At 38.4% G+C, this 20,673-nt stretch overlaps 1 protein-coding gene across 3 annotated transcripts in view; it reads left to right on the top strand.

Moving 5' to 3' along the window:
• Nucleotides 1-20,673, top strand: part of PIGN (phosphatidylinositol glycan anchor biosynthesis class N) — a 153,558-nt gene that overhangs the window by 118,632 nt on the left and 14,253 nt on the right. For all 3 annotated transcript variants that reach the window (XM_063077098.1, XM_063077097.1, XM_063077096.1), the window contains exons 27-28: nt 3,388-3,430; nt 5,729-5,781. In XM_063077098.1, coding sequence (XP_062933168.1) covers nt 3,388-3,430; nt 5,729-5,781 — 96 coding nt within the window. The remainder of the gene's footprint in view (nt 1-3,387; nt 3,431-5,728; nt 5,782-20,673) is intronic.

The following is a 20,673-nucleotide window of genomic DNA, read 5'->3' as shown; positions in this document are numbered from 1 at the left end:
CTACTCCCCAGGATGCTTCCACCCTCAAATTCCTGGCTAAGTTAAGTAACTCAGACTGTGGTGAAACAATTTCTTATTTTTTTGTTTCACACCCAATTTTGGACTGAATTGTCTCCCCCCAAATTCTTATGTTGAAGTCTTAACCCCCCAGGACCTCAGAATATGACTGTGTGTGGAGAAAGGACCTTTAAAGAAGTAAAATGAGGGCCGAGCCTGTGGCGCACTTGGTAGGGTGCTGCGCTGGGAGCGCGGTGACGCTCCCGCCGCGGGTTCGGATCCTATATAGGACTGACCGGTGCACTCACTGGCTGAGTGCCGGTCACGAAAACGACGGGAAAAAAAAAAAAAAAAAAAAAAAAAAGAAGTAAAATGAGGTTATATGGGTGGGCCCTAATCCAGTAAGACTGATATCCTCATAAAAAGAGGAGATTAGGACACAGACTACACATAGGAGAGACCATGTGAAACAAAGGGAGAAGGCCATCCACATGCCAAGGAAAGAGACTTCAGAATGAAACCATTACTGCAGACACACTGATCTTAGACTTCTACCCTCTAGAACTGTGAAGAAATTTTTGTCGTTCAAGCCACCTAGTCTGTGGTACTTTGTTATGGTAGCCCTAGCTAATTAATACACACCCTGTGAACTCCATAAGGGCAGAGATTGTGTCTTTTATTTTATGTAAAGCTTTTGTACAGGGAATGAGAGTGAAACCAGTACTTATTAGGCACATACCATATGTCAAGCACTGTACTAGGCACTTTACATATATTACCTGACTTAATTTTCCCAGTGATACTGTGAAATATAAATATTATGCCCATTCTATAGGTAAGGAAATTAAGGCTGAGAAGACAATAAGTAACATATCAGATGTGCCTTACTTCAAAATGATTCCAGAACATCATCTGTTGTCACACAATGAAATAATTTGCTTTAGAAAAACAAAAACATGTTTTTTCAAAATCATTCAAAACTTTTAAAAAGATATTTAAAGGTCTGATGCATTTGAATTGCGTTTATTCTTTTTCTGTTGTTTCAGAAGAACAGGATCCATAGCATGAAATTTTTGTTGTGCTGATTTTGATTCAAAGAAGAAAAACACTTTGCAATAATTGGAGCTGTCTAAAATAAAGTAGATTCTGTTATGCAAACCACTAAAACTAGTGCTAGACAATGGATTGTTACTTTGGGAATTCATGCTTTGGGCAGAAGGCTGTATTTGATGACCATTGCATTCTCTACAAACTCTTAATCATATTACGACACTCTATTATATATGTTTTATCAGGCTTGTTTTGAATGGTATTATACTTCAGTAAGATATGATCAGTCTGACTTGTGGTATATACTTGCTTATGTGAATTATTGAACTATGCTTCTGTGGGGGCGCGCCTGGGGTCCTCCCGCAGACCCAGAAGGAGAAGGAGTGACAGGATTACCCCTGGTGTTGGGACCGAGGGATCTCTGGGAAAAGTGAGCCTGCTGCCCGCCAACCCAGCCCCGTGAAAGAGACACTCAGACGCGACAGGGGTTCTGTCAGGGCAGTTCCACTTTATTGCCATTACACTGCAATTTATATAAGCAAGCAAGTAGGGGTTTTCCATGAACTAACCAATCAATTAAAGGATCATGCGGGCATGCACTTTTTACTAACATGTTGAGCATAGTGATCACACAGGGTTCACGAGTGTGGAAATACTGGGGGACCAATAAAAACCTTTTGGAGCTATCTTGGGTTACGCCTCCCCTACTTCCCACGGGTGCCATCTTCATCCTCTACCCATAGGCACCATGTGGCTCACAGATAATGTTTGCTCCTAAAAATGAGCCCAACACATTTCTATATTCCATACGTATAGTGAGAAAAACAATTTCTTAAAAGCAAGTTGTAAATCTCAACCAGAACCTTAAACCTTATTCAGAAATTAACTCAATGGACCACAGATTTAAACTTTCAAAAAAAACCATAAGAGAATATCTTTGGGATTTGGATTAGGCCATGAGTTAGACTTGACACCAAAACCATGACTCACAAAAGGGAAAATCGATGAAATGGATTTCTTAAAAATTAAAAGCTTTTGCTCTCTACAAAAACCCTGCTAAAAGGATGAAAATATAACCTATGTACTGGGAGAAAATATTTGCAAACCAAATATGTGGCGAAGGACTACTATCTAGGATATAAAAAGAATTCTCAACACTCAACAGTAAAAACTAAACAATTCAATTAGAAAATGAGTGAAACACCTGAAGAGGATATCAGATGGCAGTGAAAAGATGAAAAGATGTTCAGCCTCATTAGCCATTAAGGAAATGCATATTAAAACCACAATGACATTTCATTACACACCTATCAAAATAGTTAAAATAAAAAATAGTGGCATCACCAGATGCTGTTGAGGATGAAAAGAAATTGCTCTCATACATTGCTTGTGGGAATGTAACATGGTACAACCATTCTGAAAAGAGTTTTACAGTTTCTTATGAAACTAAACATACAATTGCCATATGACCCAGCAATTGTACTCTTGGGTATTTTTCCTAGAGAAATGAAAACTTATGCTTGTACATAAAACTTTACTCAAATGTTTATAACAGCTTTATTTGTAATAGCCACAAATTGGAAACAACCCTAATGTCCTTCACTGCTGGAATGGTTAAGCAAACCATTGTTGAACCATACGATAGAGTACTACTGAGCAATAAAAAGGACTGAACTATCAATACACACAACACCTTGTGTGAATCTTGAGAGAATTGTGATAAGTGAAAAAAACAGTCCCAAAAAGTTACAAAGTGTTGTATAAATGATTCCATTCCATTTATGTAATACTTGTGAAATGACAATATTATAGAAATGGAGAACAGATTAGTGGTTGCCAGGGGTTAGGAATTAGGCAGGGGGGTGGTGAGGGGAAGAGAGATGTGGCTATAAAAGGGCATCATGTGAGGTGGGATCCTTGTGATGATGGGAATGTTTTGTATCTTGACAGTATGAATGTCAATATCCTCATTGTGAAATTGTACCATAGTTTTGCAAGATATTACCATTAGAAGAAACAGAGTTGAAGGTACACGGGATACCCTCTATTGCATGTCGATCTATAATTATCTCAAAAAGTTTAATTTAAAAATTTAAGTTTAATTTCTTGTCCCTTTCATTCCACTGAAATAAATGTTCAGTGTTTTCAATAACATTTTTGAAGTCTAGCACATCACTGTGGGAAAGTCACCCGTGATAATGTGAAAAGAACTCTTGTCGAAAGCATTTTCAGAAGCAAAAATACTAACAGAATATTGGGTTATTTGATTATAATGTGCTTGAAAAATGTGCCTGTTGTATTATATGTAATTTTTCTTTCTTTCTTTTTTTTTTCCTCCAGCCTTTTTCTCATTGTTCTCGTCATATCAGACATTATGGCTTTGGTAAGGCATTATTGGATATTTAGTATACATAAGATTAAGAAACTAAGTGCTGAGTTAATTTAATCTATAGAAATAGGAATGCATTTTTGTATGTGAGTTCTTTAGATATTGAGTTCTGAGTGCTGGCATAACTACACATACAAATTACTTTCTTTTTGTATAATTTATTATGCAGTAAGAACACTTACTAAGTTGTCAAAAGTCTTATTGTGTGATTTATTCAAATCCATCATTTTATACCTAGTCTTGCATGTTGCTTTGTATATGAAATTAACCTTCCATAAGGAATTAACAGGAAAAGCTAACTTTAGATTTATATAATAACATCATTTTCCTACTTGAAATGTTGATTTTTAGCCCTCTCTCAGATTAAAAAAGAAAGGAAAAAAGGAAGGGAGGGAAGGAAGGAGAAAGGAAACTAATCAATATGATAGTTATAATAAAAATGAGTTCTAAGTGAGAAGCATGTAAGTAGGCCTCTTGTATGTAGGGCATTTTAACAAAAAAAGAATCTGTTTTACATTGGCAATATTGGGGAGTTCTCAATACCATCCTCTGGTTCAATAATGCACTAGAAGGGTTCACAGGACTCACTGAACACTATTGTATTCACTGTTATGGTTTATTACAGTGAAATGATGCAGATTAAAATCAGCCAAGAGAAGAGATGCATGGGGAGAGTCCAGGAGGGCACCAAATACAAAGCTTCTGTAATTTTCTCCCTGTGAAATCAGGACAACATTACTCTCTCAGCACTGATGTGTGACAGTGCACACAGAGTATTGCCAGCCAGGCTTACCTGAGCCTTAAGGGTGTGCAGACTTTTTATTGGGGCTTGATTACATACTGCCCATGTGGCTGATCTTTAGTCTCCAGTCCTTCTGGGGGTAGAACTCAGATCGTGTGGCCCAAAGACCCCATCATAAATCATATTGTTAAACTGTCTGGTGGCCAAGGCCTCAGGCAAAACACTTCTATCAGACATGAACTTTCCAGAGCCTAGAAATCAACTCCCAGTAGCTGAGGACAAAGGCCAGACCTCTTACTGGGTACGATTAATTGTTAACATTCCATGCTCGAAGTGACTAGAGACAACAATTAGGGTTAACTTCCCAGATCAGATTCCTAGTCACTTGACTTAGATGAGGACATTTTTGTGTTGTATTGAATTGTGTATCCAATATATTTCTGAAATTGACCACACATAATGTTAGAACAATCAGCTCTCAGTTTTGCTTACAAAGTTGCATATTGGTAAGACATGTTAATAGGAGAGAATTTCAGTTCTCGGAATAATTTTATATAGTGTCAAATTGCTTCAATTAATTTGTAAAGTCATTTTCGTGATCTAACTTCTGCTTAGTTGACTGGCATCATCTCTCACCTCTCCCTCCTTGTTTTCTCTATACCCGCCTTTCTTTGAATTTACCAAGCTCTCTGTAGACTCTCAATGTTTACATAAGCTGTTCCCTCTGCCAAAAATATACTTTTTCTGTCTCACCAACCTCCTCTTTCATATAACTCCTACTTTTCACTTAGATTTCACTTCCCAGTGCGAAGCCTTTCCTTATACCCCAATCATAGTATGTACCTCTTCCTCTATGCTCCCATAATTGCCGGTGTTTTCCAATGATAACATCATCTCTCTGTCTCTCTGTCTGTCTGTCTCTTTCCCTCCCTCTCTCTCTCTTTCCCTGTCTGTCTCTCTCTCACTCTCTGTCTCTCTGTCTCCCTTTCCCTCTCTCTCTCTCTCTCTCTCTCTCTATCTCTCTATCTCTATCTCTATCTGTGTCACACACATGCCTGATAATTTGATGGAATCATTCACTACGTTATATGCCTCATGAAAGAGAGTTTGTCTCTAGGACCTAACACAGTGATTAGCAAATAGTAGGCAGTTAGTAAACATTTGTTGATGAATGGATGATGGCTTCTTTTCCCTGACTTCTTTGGCATTATTTAGGTGTCTTTTATTAAAGTTGGCTGGTTCTTTTTTCTTTCTAGTTATTCACAAATGTCATTTTTGTGTTCATTTGAATGAATGGTATTACTATTTCTGGCTTTAGACTATTGCTCATTTTAGTCTAAGCAAAAATTTCATTAAAGAGCATAACCTTGTTGATTTCTGTCATAGTGGTTCTGAAGGGTCAGAAATCGGAAACATGCAGTTCTATCAGCACCGCACTCTCCCGAGTGAGCCACGGGCCGGCCCGGAAACGTGCAATTCTAAAACAACTTTGTTTTTAGACTGAATCTAAGTAGCTTTTGTTTTTAATGGAGTCATATTTTATTTTACAGCATTTTTTCTTCTTGGTCAAGGATTATGGTAGCTGGCTTGATATTGGAACAAGGTATGGTATATATTCATATAGAAGTTCCTAAAAATGTAGCGGGGAAAAAAGTCAAACTTGGTATCTTAGAATAGAAGGTGCCAATATGATTTTGAGATGAGCATAGCAAGTAGCAATTATTTTAAGCCTCTGGTAGCAAGAAACGGATGTCTCCAGTTCTTGGCATTAACACATTAGCAAGTTTTTTCTTGGGAATGTTGTAGGGAGGAGGATAGATGGTAAGTCTGGGGAAAACTAAAGGGCAGCACAAGATGCAAGAGAAATCTGGGGTTTCAAAGTAGAACACTCCAGTGTCCTTGCATGTTCTCTTAATCTCTCAATGTCTATTTAGAAAAATAAAGTATATTTGAGTTGCAGTGTAAATTTTATGTAGTGGTTTACATTTCATGTAATCATTGTCTGTCTTTTAGAATATTTAATATGGGGACATTTTAATGTGATACTTATAATGTTTAAAATATACTCTGAACAAAAAGTTTCTTCTTTATTATGATTTGAATGTCAATGATTGCCATAATCTGTTAAATTTTTTCTCTTAGAAAAAGAAAGCAACGTTGATCCTTTTGCCTTTTTTTAAAAAAAATTCCCTCTGAGACAGAATACCTCTTTTCTAGAGTGATTTTATTTCATTTAGTCGTTATTTATTTAGCACTCTGTGTTGCCAGAAATTCTGTAGGTTTGCATGAGACACTCTGCGTTAGACGTTCTCTCCTCTGTTCATATCTCTTAGGCAGCTCACAGCTTGTACTGCCGTGTTATTTCTATGAATATCTGCCTCTCCCATTACAGTGTGGATTCCCTCAGATCTGGGATCTGATTTGAATCTCTTACATGCCACATGTGCTCGGCACGTAAAAGGTACTTTGCAGAGCATTGATTTTGTTTTCATTTGTCTCAAGCTTGAATGACTAGGGAGGGTTTTGATATCACTTTCTCACCAGCCCTCTTTCCCAAAGAGTCCATGCAGATAGTGGGTCAGAACATGGGCTTTAGACTAGAGATTGAATCACATTTTTGCCACTTTTTAGCTGTGAGACCATTGACAAGTGACTTAATCTCTCTAAGCCCCCCTTCTCTTGTAGTCATTTTGAATGCATTAAACCATGTAAAGCATTTGGCACAGTACCTGGAATCTAATAAGCTTCAATAAATGTCAGCTATTACTATTATTGTTGCAATTCTGTAATTCTATTTTTATCCTTTATAGTGTTTCTTATATTTGACATAACTCTCCTTACCCTGTTCATAATTTGATTAATTTATTTTCATTTTAGACATAGGTCAGAATTTTGGAAAAAAAATTTTTTTTAAAAAATTTTTTTTGAATCAATTGATTATGCATACTTTTGGCGTTCAACATTGACATATGTTGATCAAATCAATATTACTAGCATATATATCATTACAAATCGTACTTATTCTTTATGCCCCTTGTCCAATCTCTCCCCATCCCCCTCTCCTCCCCTCTCCCCCCTCTAATTACCCTAGATTTCTTCTCTCCTTCTGAAAGAGTAATGGTTACTCTGTTGATTTATTACATAGATGACCTGTCCAATGCTGAGAAATGTGTTGAGATCCCCCAATATTATCATAGAGCAGATGTTTCTTCTGTCACTCTGGAATGGGGTTTGTGGAGAGAGACATCTTCTTTGGTCTCTGCTGGTGACTCTCCTTGTGTCAATGCACAGCCACTCCAGTGGCTGGCAGACCATCTGTGTGGTGGTTGTGGCGTCTAGCTGCTTTCGTGGCAGCCATGGTTATGGTGGCTGTGGTGGGCCACCTACATGGAGGTGATGTTTTTGGTATGCCTTTGTGGAAAATATTCTGATAAAATGTAGCATATTTTAGATTTAATTTTGTTTTTTATTGGAACATAGTTATTTGTACATATCTGTGGGGTACAGAGTTGAATATCCATGCCTATGTGCAATATGTGATGCTGAGGGTAATTAGAATATTCAACATTATACAATGGAATTGTTTTTCATGGCCCTTTACCAATTCCTTCCTTACCCACCTTCCTACCTTTAGTAACCTCAGTTCTTTTCTTTCCTTTTGAAAGTTCAATGTATTATTGTGGTTGTTGTATCTTTCTTTCATTCTTTTTTTTTTTAATTTGTTTATTTTTTAGCTGTGAGGACATGGTATTTCTCTTTCTGTGCCTGACTTATTTCCTTTCATGTAATTTTCTTGAGTTCATCCATGTTGCTGCAAATGGCTGTATTTCATTCTTTTTTATGGCAGAGTAGTATTCACTGTGTGTATATACCACATTTTCCTTATCCAGTTGTCCAACATTGATGTTTAGTTTGGTTCCAACTCTTTGCTATTGTAAATAGAACTGCAATAAATATGGGGGTCCAGGCAGGCATGCCTTTGACATGATGATTTCCATTCCTTTGGGTATATACCCAGCAATGGAATTGCTGGGATCATATGGTAGTTCTATCTCTAGTTGCTTCAGGAACCTCCATACCATTTTCCATAATGGCTGCACCAATTTACAGTCCCACCAACAAAATAGGAGGGTTCCCCTTGCTCTGTATCCTCACCAGCATTAGTTATTCTCTGTCTTTTTGATAATAGCCAGTCTAGGTGGGGTGAGGTGATATCTGTATCTCAGTGTGGTTTTGATTTGCATTTCCCTGATGCTGAGTGATGTTGAGCATTTTTTCATGTGTTTGTTGGCCATTTGTATATCTTCCTTTGAGAAATGCCTATTTAGCTCCTTTGCCCATTTTTTAAATCGGGTTTTTTAAAAAATTTTTACTATTGTTTGAGTTCCTTGTATATTATGAATACTATTCCTTTGTCACATGCAAAGTTTGCATATATTTTCTCCCACTCTGTAGGTTGTCTTTTCACTCTGTTGTTTCTTTTGCTGTGCAGAAGCTTTTTAGTTTGGTATAATCTCATTTTTTACTTTTTTCCTTTTGTTGTCTGTGCTTTTGGGGTCATATTCAGAAGGTCTTTGCCCAGTTCTACTTCCTGATGTTTTCTTTCAGGAGTTTTATAGTTTCAGGTCTTCTATTTAAGTCTTTAATACATTTTGAGTTGATTTTGGTATATGGCAAGATATATGGGTATAGTTTCATTCTTCTACATATGGATGTCCAGTTTCCTAGCACCATTTATGGAAGGGGCAGTCCTTTTCCTAATGTATGTTCTTGGTGCCTTTGTTGAAGATCAGTTGGCTGTAAGTATGTGGGTTGACTTCTGGGTTCTCTATTCTGTTCCATTGGTCAGTGTTTCTATTTTTATGCCAGTACCATGCTGTTTTGGTTACTGTAGCCTTGTACTATAATTTGAAGTCAGGTTGTATTATGCCTCTGGCTTTAGGAATTAATACCAATTCTCTTCAAACTATTCCAAAAAATTGAAACAGAGGCCATTCTCCCAAACTCATTCTGTGAGGCCAGCATCACCCCGATACCAAAACCAGGCAAAGATACCAAAAGAAAAGAAAAATATAGACCAATATCTTTGATGAACATAGGCACAAAAATCCTCAACAAAACATTGACAAATAGAAACAGCAACACAGGGATGCAAGGATGGTTCAACATACACAGGTCAATAAATGTGATATATCACATTAACAAAATCAAGGAAGAAAACCATATGATTATCTCAATAGAATCAATAAATGTGATATATCACATTAACAAAATCAAGGAAGAAAACCATATGATTATCTCAACTGAATCAGAAAAAGCATTTCACAAAATTTTATGTTGCTTTATGATAAAGACTCAGCAAATTAGGTATAGAAGGAAAGTATCTCAACACAATGAAAGTCATGTGCAGCAAGCCCACTGCCAGTATCATCCTGAATGAGAAAAGCTGAAAGCTTTTCTCTTAAGTATGGGAACAAGACAAGGATGTCCACTCTCACCACTCCTACTTAGTGTAGTATTGGAGGTACTTGCCAGAGCAGTCAGGCAAGAGAAAGATATAAAGGGCATCCAGATTGAAAAAGATGAAGTCAAATTGTCCCTATTTGCAGATGGCATGATCCTATACACAGAAAAGCCTAAAGACTCTACAAAAAAACTCTTAGAGTTGATAAACCATTTCAGTAAAGTTACAGTATAGAAAATCAACACACAAAAATCAGTAGCATTTTTATACTCCAACAAACAATGAAGTGTAGCAGATAAAGAAATCAAGAAAGCAAACCCATTTACAATAGCCATCAAAAAAATAAAATACCTAGGAATCAATTTAACCAAGGAGGTGAAAGATCTCTATTATGAGAACTACATATTACTGTTGAGAGAAATTAAAGAGTCATATTCAAAGGAATAGTGATGGAACAGGATACCAATAGGCAAGCCCCTAAACAGAAATTTTCCTTAGCTGCATCATCCTCTTTGCTTACCTTAATTACATCTATGCTCAGGACTCAAATAGAGATTTCTTTTTAGCATTGGAACCTGAATACATGACCTTTTTCCCATTACTGACTTATTTAGTCTTTTATACTTTCATCCTACAACTACTTATTGAGCAATGACTATAAGCCTGTCTTTCTAATTGTATTCATTCTGCCCTTTTATTCAGTGTTCTTAAACTGAATAATCCAACTGTAGTTAGTTCATCATGGGTCCCCTTCTATTCAATGCCGTTTTTCCTGTTTCCTTTCTATCACCATTAATCTAAAACTTAATTGGCATAGTATTCTCTTCAACTCCAGAACTTACCTTTCGTTTTACTACCTCCCTAATATTATACTGTTTTATAAAAAATGAAATAAAATAAAAAGGAATAGGGGAAGGAAAGAGAGAGAGAAAGAATAGGAAGAAAGGAAAAAGGAAGGGAAGGAGAGAGAGAAAGAAAAAGTAAACCCTTTAGCCTTTTATTTTCCACCTTCTGGCATCAGTATCAGTTTTTGATCCATGCTGGAAGTCCTGTATCCCTCTTTGTCTAGATGGAGTTACTTTGTCCCCTTTATAGTCTTTCATCCTGCTTGTTTAAAGACAGTTACCATCTTTCTCTTGTAAATTCTGGAGTGTTTTTCTTTAGGAATGTCAAGTTAAGGTGTTTCAAATAATTTAATGCAATCATGTTTATCTCTTCTCCTTCTGAGATCACCAGAAATTTTCAGAAACTATTTGGGAAATTGGATTGTTTTGCCACAGAAAAACTTCTACCCAAACCAGGGAAAAGCCAGGTCAAGTTTAGCAGTGGTTTGGAAAAGGATTACTGAGAAAGGTATTAAGTTGATGATAATAACTATTAATATTTTATTATAAAGAAGTTTTTAAAAATCTAGGAAATATTGATTACATGCAATGCATTAGGAATTGAACTTACATTATTTCACTAATTTTCATGACAGTGATATAAAGAGGATATAATTATTTCTGTTCTACAGAGGAAATACTGGCTCCCTAAGACTGATCACACAATAATATGACATAGCTAGGTTTTATTTTTTTGCATTGTATTTGCATGTAATAAACAAGTAATTTCTTCATGAAAAATACATTTTGTTCACTCTTCATGCATAAAGCATTCTCAGGCATTGTGAAGTACCCAGAGATGAATGGGATTGCCTGCCTCAAGGCTTGGTAATGCTGTAGATAGATAACTGCTTCTTCAGGATATTGCATAGGGATTTCAAGCACAGAGTGGGAGCTTGTGCTATATAACTTGTAAGGGACATTTCAACTCAGGAAGTATATGATTCTAACACATGGCCTCTGCTTTCAGGGAGGTTATGGCCTAATACAAGTTGAAAGACATAATAATAACTATAGTACAAGGCAGCATGTGGTTAAGGGCTATATGAATACAGAAGGGAGGCTGTTTCACTTCAGCCTTCAGTGACTGAGAAAACATTGTGTAAGGTCTGGCATTTGAGTTGAGCCTTGAATGAAGGGTATAATTTCAATTAGGGGACTTTGAGGTTTGAAATAGTATTTTAGACAAACAGAATGGACATAAGCAAAGTTATAGAGGTTAAAAAAAAAGCATAATGCATATGTATATGATATGTGATAAACAATTTTTTCTTTTTTTTTTAGGTAGAAGAAAATGTTTTTTTAAATTTTATTTATTTATTTATTTTTATTTTTTTATTTTTTATATTTTAAAAATTTTATTTTGTCAATATACATTGTGGCTGATTATTGCTCCCCATCACCAAAACCTCTCTCCCTTCTCCCTCCCCCCCTCCCCCCCAACAATGTCTTTTCTGTTTGCTTGTCGTATCAACTTCAAGTAATTGTGGTTGTTATATCTTCTCCCCCCCCCCCCCCCCCCGGTTTTGTGTGTGTGTGCGCGCGAGTGTGTGTGAATTTATATATTAATTTTTAGCTCCCACCAATAAGTGAGAACATGTGGTATTTCTCTTTCTGTGCCTGACTTGTTTCACTTAATATAATTCTCTCAAGGTCCATCCATGTTGTTGCAAATGGCAGTATTTCATTCGTTTTTATAGCTGAATAGTATTCCATTGTGTAGATGTACCACATTTTCCGTATCCACTCATCTGATGATGGACATTTGGGCTGGTTCCAACTCTTGGCTATTGTAAAGAGTGCTGCAATGAACATTGGGGAACAGGTATAACTTCGACTTGATGATTTCCATTCCTCTGGGTATATTCCCAACAGTGGGATAGCTGGGTCATATGGTAGATCTCTCTGCAATTGTTTGAGAAACCTCCATACCATTTTCCATAGAGGCTGCACCATTTTGCAGTCCCACCAACAATGTACGAGAGTTCCTTTTTCTCCGCAACCTCGCCAGCATTTATCATTCACAGTCTTTTGGATTTTAGCCATCCTAACTGGGGTTAGATGGTATCTCAGTGTGGTTTGATTTGCATTTCCCGGATGCTGAGTGATGTTGAGCATTTTTTCATATGTCTGTTGGCCATTTGTATATCTTCCTTAGAGAAATGCCTACTTAGCTCTTTTGCCCATTTTTTAATTGGGTTGCTTGTTTTCTTCTTGTAAAGTTGTTTAAGTTCCTTATATATTCTGGATATTAATCCTTTGTCAGATATATATTTTGCAAATATTTTCTCCCACTCTGTTGGTTGTCTTTTAACTCTGTGAATTGTTTCTTTTGCTGTGCAGAAGCTTTTTAGTTTGATATAATCCCATTTGTTTATTTTTCCTTTGGTTGCCCGTGCTTTTGGGGTTGTATTCATGAAGTCTGTGTCCAGTCCTATTTCCTGAAGTGTTTCTCCTATGTTTTCTTTAAGAAGTTTTATTGTTTCAGGGTGTATATTTAAATCCTTAATCCATTATGAGTTGATTTTCGTACACGGTGAGAGGTATGGATCTAGTTTCATTCTCCTGCATATGGATATCCAGTTATCCCAGCAGCATTTGCTGAAGAGGCAGTCCCTTCCCCAGTGAATAGGCTTGGTGCCTTTGTCAAAGAACAGATGGCAGTAAGTGTGTGGGTTGATTTCTGGATTCTCTATTCTGTTCCATTGGTCAGTGTGTCTGTTTTTATGCCAGTACCATACTGTTTTGGTTATTATAGCTTTGTAGTATAGCTTAAAGTCAGGTAGTGTTATGCCTCCAGCTTTATTTTTTTTTGCTCAGCATTGCTTTGGCTATGCGTGGTCTTTTATTGTTCCATATAAATGTCTGGATAGTTTTTTCCATTTCTGAGAAAAATGTCTTTGGAATTTTGATGGGGATTGCATTGAATTTGTATATCACTTTGGGTAGTATGGACATTTTCACTATGTTGATTCTTCCAATCCAAGAGCATGGGATATCTTTCCATCTTCTTGTATCCTCTCTAATTTCTCTCAGCAGTGGTTTGTAGTTCTCATTATAGAGATTTTTCACCTCCTTGGTTAACTCAATTCCTAAGTATTTTATTTTTTTGGTGGCTATTGTAAATGGGCAGGCTTTCTTGAATTCTCGTTCAGCATGTTCACTATTGGAGAAAAGAAATGCTACTGATTTTTGTGTGTTGATTTTGTATCCTGCTACTGTGCTGAAATTATTTATCAATTCCAGCAGTTTTTTTGTAGAGGTTTTAGGCTGTTCGATATAAAGGATCATGTCATCTGCAAACAGGGACAGTTTGACTTCATCTTTTCCAATCTGGATGCCCTTTATTTCCTTCTCTTCTCTGATTGCTCTGGCCAGTATTTCCAACACTATGTTAAATAGGAGTGGTGAGAGTGGGCATCCTTGCCTAGTTCCTGTTCTTAAAGGAAAAGCTTTCAGCTTTTCCCCATTCAGGATGATATTGGCAGTAGGTTTGGCATATATGGCTTTAATTATGTTGAGATAGTTTCCATCTATACCTAACTTATAGACGGTCTTTGTCATGAATGAGTGCTGAACTTTATCAAATGCATTTTCAGCATCTATAGAGATGATCATATGGTCCTTGTGTTCGAGTTTATTAATATGGTGTATCACATTTATTGATTTGCGTATGTTGAACCAACCTTGCATCCCTCGGATGAATCCCACTTGATCGTGATGAATAATTTTTCGTATGTGTTGCTGTATTCTGTTTGCTAGAGTTTTAGTGAGGATTTTTGCATCTATATTCATCAAGGATATCGGCCTGTAGTTTTCTTTTTTGGTTATATCTTTACCTGGTTTTGGTATCAGGATGATGTTTGCTTCATAGAATGAGTTTGGGAGATTTGCGTCCGTTTCAATTTTTTGGAGTAGTTTGTAAAGAATCGGTGTCAATTCCTCTTTGAATGTTTGGTAAAATTCTGCTGTGAAGCCATCTGGTCCTGGGCTTTTCTTTGTTGGGAGCCTTCTGATAACAGCTTCAATCTCCTTTATTGTTATTGGTCTGTTCAAATCTTCTACGTCTTCATGGTTCAGTTTTGGGAGCTTGTGTGTGTCCAGAAATTTATCCATTTCCTCCAGATTTTCAAATTTGTTGGCGTATAGTTGTTTATAGTAGTCTCGAATGATTCCTTGTATTTCAGATGAATCCGTTGTAATATCGCCTTTGTCATTTCTAATTTGGGGTATTTGAGTCTTCTCTCTTCTTTTTTTTGTTAGCCATGCTAATAGTTTGTCAATTTTATTTATCTTTTCAAAAAACCAACTTTTTGATTCGTTGATCTTTTGAATTCTTTTTTGGTTTTCAATTTCATTCAGTTCTGCTCTGATCTTAATGATTTCCTTCTGTCTGCTACCTTTAGGTTTGGATTGTTCTTGTTTTTCTAGTTCTTTAAGGTGAAGTGTTTGGTTGTTCACTTGCCATATTTCCATTCTTCTGAAGTGAGCGTTTAATGCAATAAATTTCCCCCTCAATACTGCTTTGGCTGCATCCCACAGGTTTTGGTATGATATATCATTGTTTTCATTAGTTTCAATAAATTTTTTGATTTCCTGCTTGATTTCTTCTTGGACCCATATGTCATTAAGTAGAATGCTGTTTAATTTCCATGTGTTTGTATAGTTTCCAGAGTTTCGTTTGTTATTAATTTCTAGTTTTAATCCATTGTGGTCTGAGAAGATACATGGGATAATTCCAATTTTTTTGAATTTATTGAGACTTGATTTGTGACCTAATATGTGATCTATCCTGGAGAATGATCCATGTGCTGATGAGAAGAATGAATATTCTGAGGTTGTTGGGTGGAATGTTCTGTAGATATCTGCCAATTCCAATTGGTCTAGAGTCTTGTTTAGATCTTGTGTTTCTCTAGTGATTCTTTGCCTAGATGATCTGTCTAATATTGACAGTGGGGTGTTCAGGTCCCCTGCTATCATGGTATTAGTGTCTATTTCCTTCTTTAGGTCTAATAGAGTTTATTTTATAAACCTGGCTGCTCCAACATTGGGTGCGTACATATTTATGATTGTTATGTCTTCTTGATGGATCAGTCCTTTTATCATTAAGTAGTGTCCCTCATTGTCTCTTTTTATGGTTTTTAGTTTAAAGTCAGATATAAGAATAGCTACTCCAGCTCGTTTTTCTTTTCTGTTTGCATGGTAAATCTGTTTCCATCCTTTCACTCTTAGTCTGTGTGAATCTTTATGGGTGAGGTAGGTCTCTTGAAGGCAGCATATAGTTGGGTCCTCCTTTTTGATCCAGTCAGCCAGTCTGTGTCTTTTGATTGGGGAATTTAAGCCTTTTACATTGAGAGTTGTTATTGAAAGGTGTTGATTTATTCCTAGCATTTTATTGGTTGTTTGGTTGTCCTAGGTGTCTTTTGTTCCTTTGTTTCTGATTTACTGTTTCGTTTGTGTGTTTGTTGGTTCCATAGGTTGTAGATAGTGTTTTTGTTTGCTTGTTTTCTTTTCATGAATGCCATTTTTATTATACTAGTGGGTATTGATTTTTCTTGGGTTTTTATGGCAGTGGTAGTTATTTTTCAGGTACCAAACCCAGTACTCCCTTGAGGATTTCTTGTAAGGGTGGTCGTGTGGTAGTGAACTCCCGCAGTTTTTGTTTGTCTGAGAAATATACTATTTGCCCTTCATTTCGGCAGGATAGCCTTGCAGGGTAGAGTATTCTTGGCTGGCAATCTTTGTCTTTTAGTATTTTGAAAATATCATCCCATTCCTTTCTAGCTTTTAGGGTTTGTGATGAGAAGTCTGATGTTAGCCTGATTGGGGCTCCCTTATAGGTGATTTGATGCTTCTCTCTTGCAGCTTTTAAGATTCTCTCTTTGTCTCTGAGTTTTGCCAATTTGACTATGACATGTCTTGGAGAAGCCTTTTTGGGTTGTATACGTTTGGAGATCGTTGAGCTTCCTGGATCTGAAGATCTGTGATTTTTCCTATACCTGGGAAGTTTTCTGCCACTATTTTGTTGAATATGTTTTCAATGGAATCTCCATTTTCCTCCCCTTCTGGAATACCCATGACTCAGATATTTGAGCGCTTAAGGTTGTCTGATATCTCTGTCAGATTTTCTTCCATGTCCTTGATTCTTTTTTCTTTCTTTTTGTCTGCTTGTGTTATTTCAAACAGCCCATCTTCAAGTTCAGAGGTTCTCTCTTCAACTTCGACAAGCCTGCTGGTTAAACTCTCCGTTGTGTTTTTTATTTCGTTGAATAACTTCTTCAGTTCAGCAAGTTCTGCTACATTTTTTTTCAGGACATTGATTTCCTTGTACATTTCCTCTTTCAGATCCTGTATACTTTTCCTCATTTCATCATGATGTCTAGCTGAGTTTTCTTGTATCTCATTCAGTTTCCTTAGAATTATCACTCAAAATTCCTTGTCAGTTATTTCAAGGGCTTTTTGTTCTATAGTATCTAGAGTTTGAGGTTTATTAACTTTTGGTGGTGTACTTTCTTGATTTTTTGTATTTCTGGTATCTTTTTTTTGATGTTTATTCATTGTGGCAGGGGGTTTCACAGTCCACCGGTTTGAGACTAATGACTAACTAGGAGGTTGCTGTGGTTGCCAATTTCGTATGGCTCCCTCCGTGACTGCTCAGTTGGCCTCTATTGCCTTGTGTATGTGGTTGCCTCGGGTCTTGGGCTTCTCCGGGGAGCCACCTTTCTGGTCAGCTTGGACTCTGCTGGGCTGGTGGATCACGTACCACAGGGTGTGTGTTCTCTGTTGAGCTTTCACTTCCTGTGCAGGACTTCTCCCTGTTCCGTGTGCTCTGGCCCAGGCTGTTGGATCGTGCAGTGGCGACCCCACCGGGTGTATGGTTTCTGTCGAGTCTCCGCCTCCCTGGCCCCACGTCTCCCCACTCTGTGCGCACTGTGCTGGGCTGGGGCGTGTCTTCTGCACCCCTCATTTATCAGCTGGGCCTTCAAGACCCTGCTCGGCACCGCCTCGCCCAGGAAGTCTACCAGGTTTCTGCTAGGCACAGACGACTGGTCGCTCGGGGCTTGTTCACCTTTGTATCCCCCCGGCATAGACCGAATCTAGCGCCCACCTGCAGCCAGCTCTCCGGCAGGTTCAGGCGGACCTGGGAACTCTCCTACCACACTATTCCCAACCAGAAATTGGTTAGGTTTTTTTTTTGAACTGGTGGCCGCAGAGATGGTATCTGCCTCCCAGTAACAGGAAGTTTACCGGGGCCGGAGTCCAGGGTGTGGTGGAGTGACAGTCGGCCCGCCCGTACTTCCTTGCCCTCCCGACACTGGCCGGGGACGCCCCACGCCCCCAGCCCCGCCAGAGAACCGCGGAGGTAGTGTGTGGCGAGGCCGGCCCACAGGCTCCGGAAAGCCCCGCGCCGGGCCAAGCAAGTGGGAGGGCTCAGTGACGGCCGAGCTGGGCCGAGCTGCCAGCAACAGGGAAAATGGAGGCAGCCCCGGGCCGATGAGTGAACCAGTGATGCAGGCGGGAGCCGGGTGGGCGTCAGCCCCCCGAACAGAGCTGGGCCAGGGGTCACTCACAGTGCTGGGCCAGGTCGGGTGCTCACTCTCTGCCTCTGGTTTGTCGCCTTTCCCGTTCTCGGCCGCTGCCGCCTCCAGCTGTTCAGTCACGGCACGGCTCGGGCGCTCCCAGGAATCTTCTTTAATGCGGGCCTGAAACCTCGAATCCTGAATAGGGCAGCTGGCCGCCTTCAGCGCGGCCCCGGCCTCCGGGATCCTGTCTGCATCCACAGCAGCCCTGGTGCCCTGTTCCCTGTTTCGAGACTCGCTTTTGCAGCTAAGAAACAGTTCTTTTCCTGCTCCACACTTCAAAGCTGTTGCCTGTAAATGAGGCAACCTCTCCTGCCGGGGGCAAAGTGGCGGTCAGCCCCCACGACCGGCCAGCAGCTCGTGATAAACAATTTGAATTAGATAAAGAAATTTGCAGAAAATATTCTTTGGGATGCTTAACTTGGAGAACCTTGAATACAGAGCTTGAATGTATAGTGTACATTCTATTAGCATATAAATGAGGAGCATATGTTTTAGTTTGATACCCTGAAGTCACTATGTGTTTCCAGGCAGTTTTTTTCTGCTTCCTTCAGGGCCAGACCTCACAGGTTGCAGTGATGTTGCAAGGTCTTTCACTGCATCGTAGTACTTGCACCAAACCCAGATTGCCAACTTTTACCCTCCTTCTCCTTGACAGTTTTTTCTTTTCTTTTTAAAAAATTGTGGTAAAATACACACAATATAAAATTTACCATCTTAAGCCATTTTAAAATGTGCAGTTCAGTAGTAAGTACATTCACGTTGTTGTGCAACCAATCTCCAGAACTTTTTCATCTTGCATAACTGAAACTCTATGCCTATTAAACAACACCCCATTTCCCCCTCCCCTGAGTCCCTGGCAGCCACCATCCTACTTTCTGTTTCTGTGAATTTGACTACTCTAGATACTTCATATCAAGCATCTTTTCCTATACTTCTTGGCCACTTGATATCTCCTTTAAGGAAATGAATATTCAAATAATTTTCCCAATTTAAATTGGGTTATTTCATTGCTGAGTTGTAGGAATTCTTTATATATTCTAGATATTAACCCCTTATCAGATATATGATTTGCAAATATTTCCTCCGTTCCATAATTGCCTTTTTACTCTGTACATTGTATCCTTTGATGCACAGAAGTTTTTTGTTTTGATATACTCCCGTTTATGTATTTTTACTTTTGTTGCCTGTGTTTGCTTGATGCATTTTTAGAAGAGCCATTGCAAAAGTTGCATTTAACATCTAGTATGCTATTCTTCTTGGCACTTTTGTAGTAATTCCAGCTCTATTCCTTGTATTCCTTTACACAGCCATCATGGGAATAAAGTGCTCTTCAAAGCACAAAATAATAGCAAAAAGAGTAATAAAGGCATGCAACAAACAGTGAGCACCATTCAAACCAAGGGAAACAGAATGTCGAATTAGCACTTGTAGGCTGAAAATGCTTTGATGACCCCCACTCTGCAGTCCTAACCATGAGAAAAGGATGTTAACTCCATGTTTCAGTACTATAAATGATTTCTATGTAAGCAAATTAAACCATTATGTAATTAATTAGTGCTATACAGGATAAAAAATATGCTGTAGAAATATTTTGGAATAATAGTATTTTTTATAATGTTCACTGCCTTGTACATACAGTGATCACATGTGCTGATTTATGTCCTGGTTTATGCCTGTTGTCCTGGTGTGATCATTACACCCTCATCTATATAACATTAAAAATCCAAAATGGTTGGGAAGGTGATAAAGACACAGCCAGTTAATAAGTTATATTAAACTCTAGTTTATCTCAGCCTTGATGCTTCATCATCAGGGATCTAACACCCATAGGTTAAATGGAGTACTTGCTCTGAGAGACTTCTTGAAGGCAGGTATAGTAAGGGGCCACACAGATCTCAGTTTTGTTCATCAGGCTGAGGGTATTGAACTGATCTCTGTAAAACTCCCACATATTCTCCTGGTCATTCCTGCTGAAATATCTCCTTGCTCTGTTTGTCTTCTTTGTCTATAATTATATCATCCAAAAGATGCCCACTTTAAGAAAGGAAGAGGATTGCTGAGGGGAGGGGATTTGGGAAAGAGGGGTGTATTGTTTGTTTCTGTTGCTTGTAACAGAATACCTGAAACCAGATAATGTATAAATAAATTAAATTTATTTCTTACAGTTTCAGAGACTGGGAAGTCCAAATTCCAGGAACACATCTGGTGAGGGCCTTGCTCTTGGGTGGTGACTCTCCACAGCAACTCAGGGTATCACATGGCAAAATGGCCAAGCAAGAGAGAGCTAACTTCTCACTTTCCTTTTAAAGCCATCAGAACAACACCCCATTACTCCATGAATGGATCAGTCCATTCACCAGGGCACAATCCTCACTATCTAACACCTCCCAAAGTCCCCACATTTCAGTTACCATAATAGGATTTCCCACCCTCTTAACATTGTCACAGTGGTGATTAAGTTTCTGAGTTTGGGGGGCACATTCGATCCACAGCGTTCCACCCCTGGCCTCCCGAAACTCATGTCCTTCTACAGGTAAATACATTCATTCCATCCCCCTAAGTCT

The sequence above is a fragment of the Cynocephalus volans genome, chromosome 13 (assembly GCF_027409185.1).
Source record: "Cynocephalus volans isolate mCynVol1 chromosome 13, mCynVol1.pri, whole genome shotgun sequence".
Classification (NCBI taxonomy): domain Eukaryota; kingdom Metazoa; phylum Chordata; class Mammalia; order Dermoptera; family Cynocephalidae; genus Cynocephalus; species Cynocephalus volans.
Note: the sequence above shows the minus strand (reverse complement) of the source record. Positions and strands in the feature narration are given on the sequence as shown.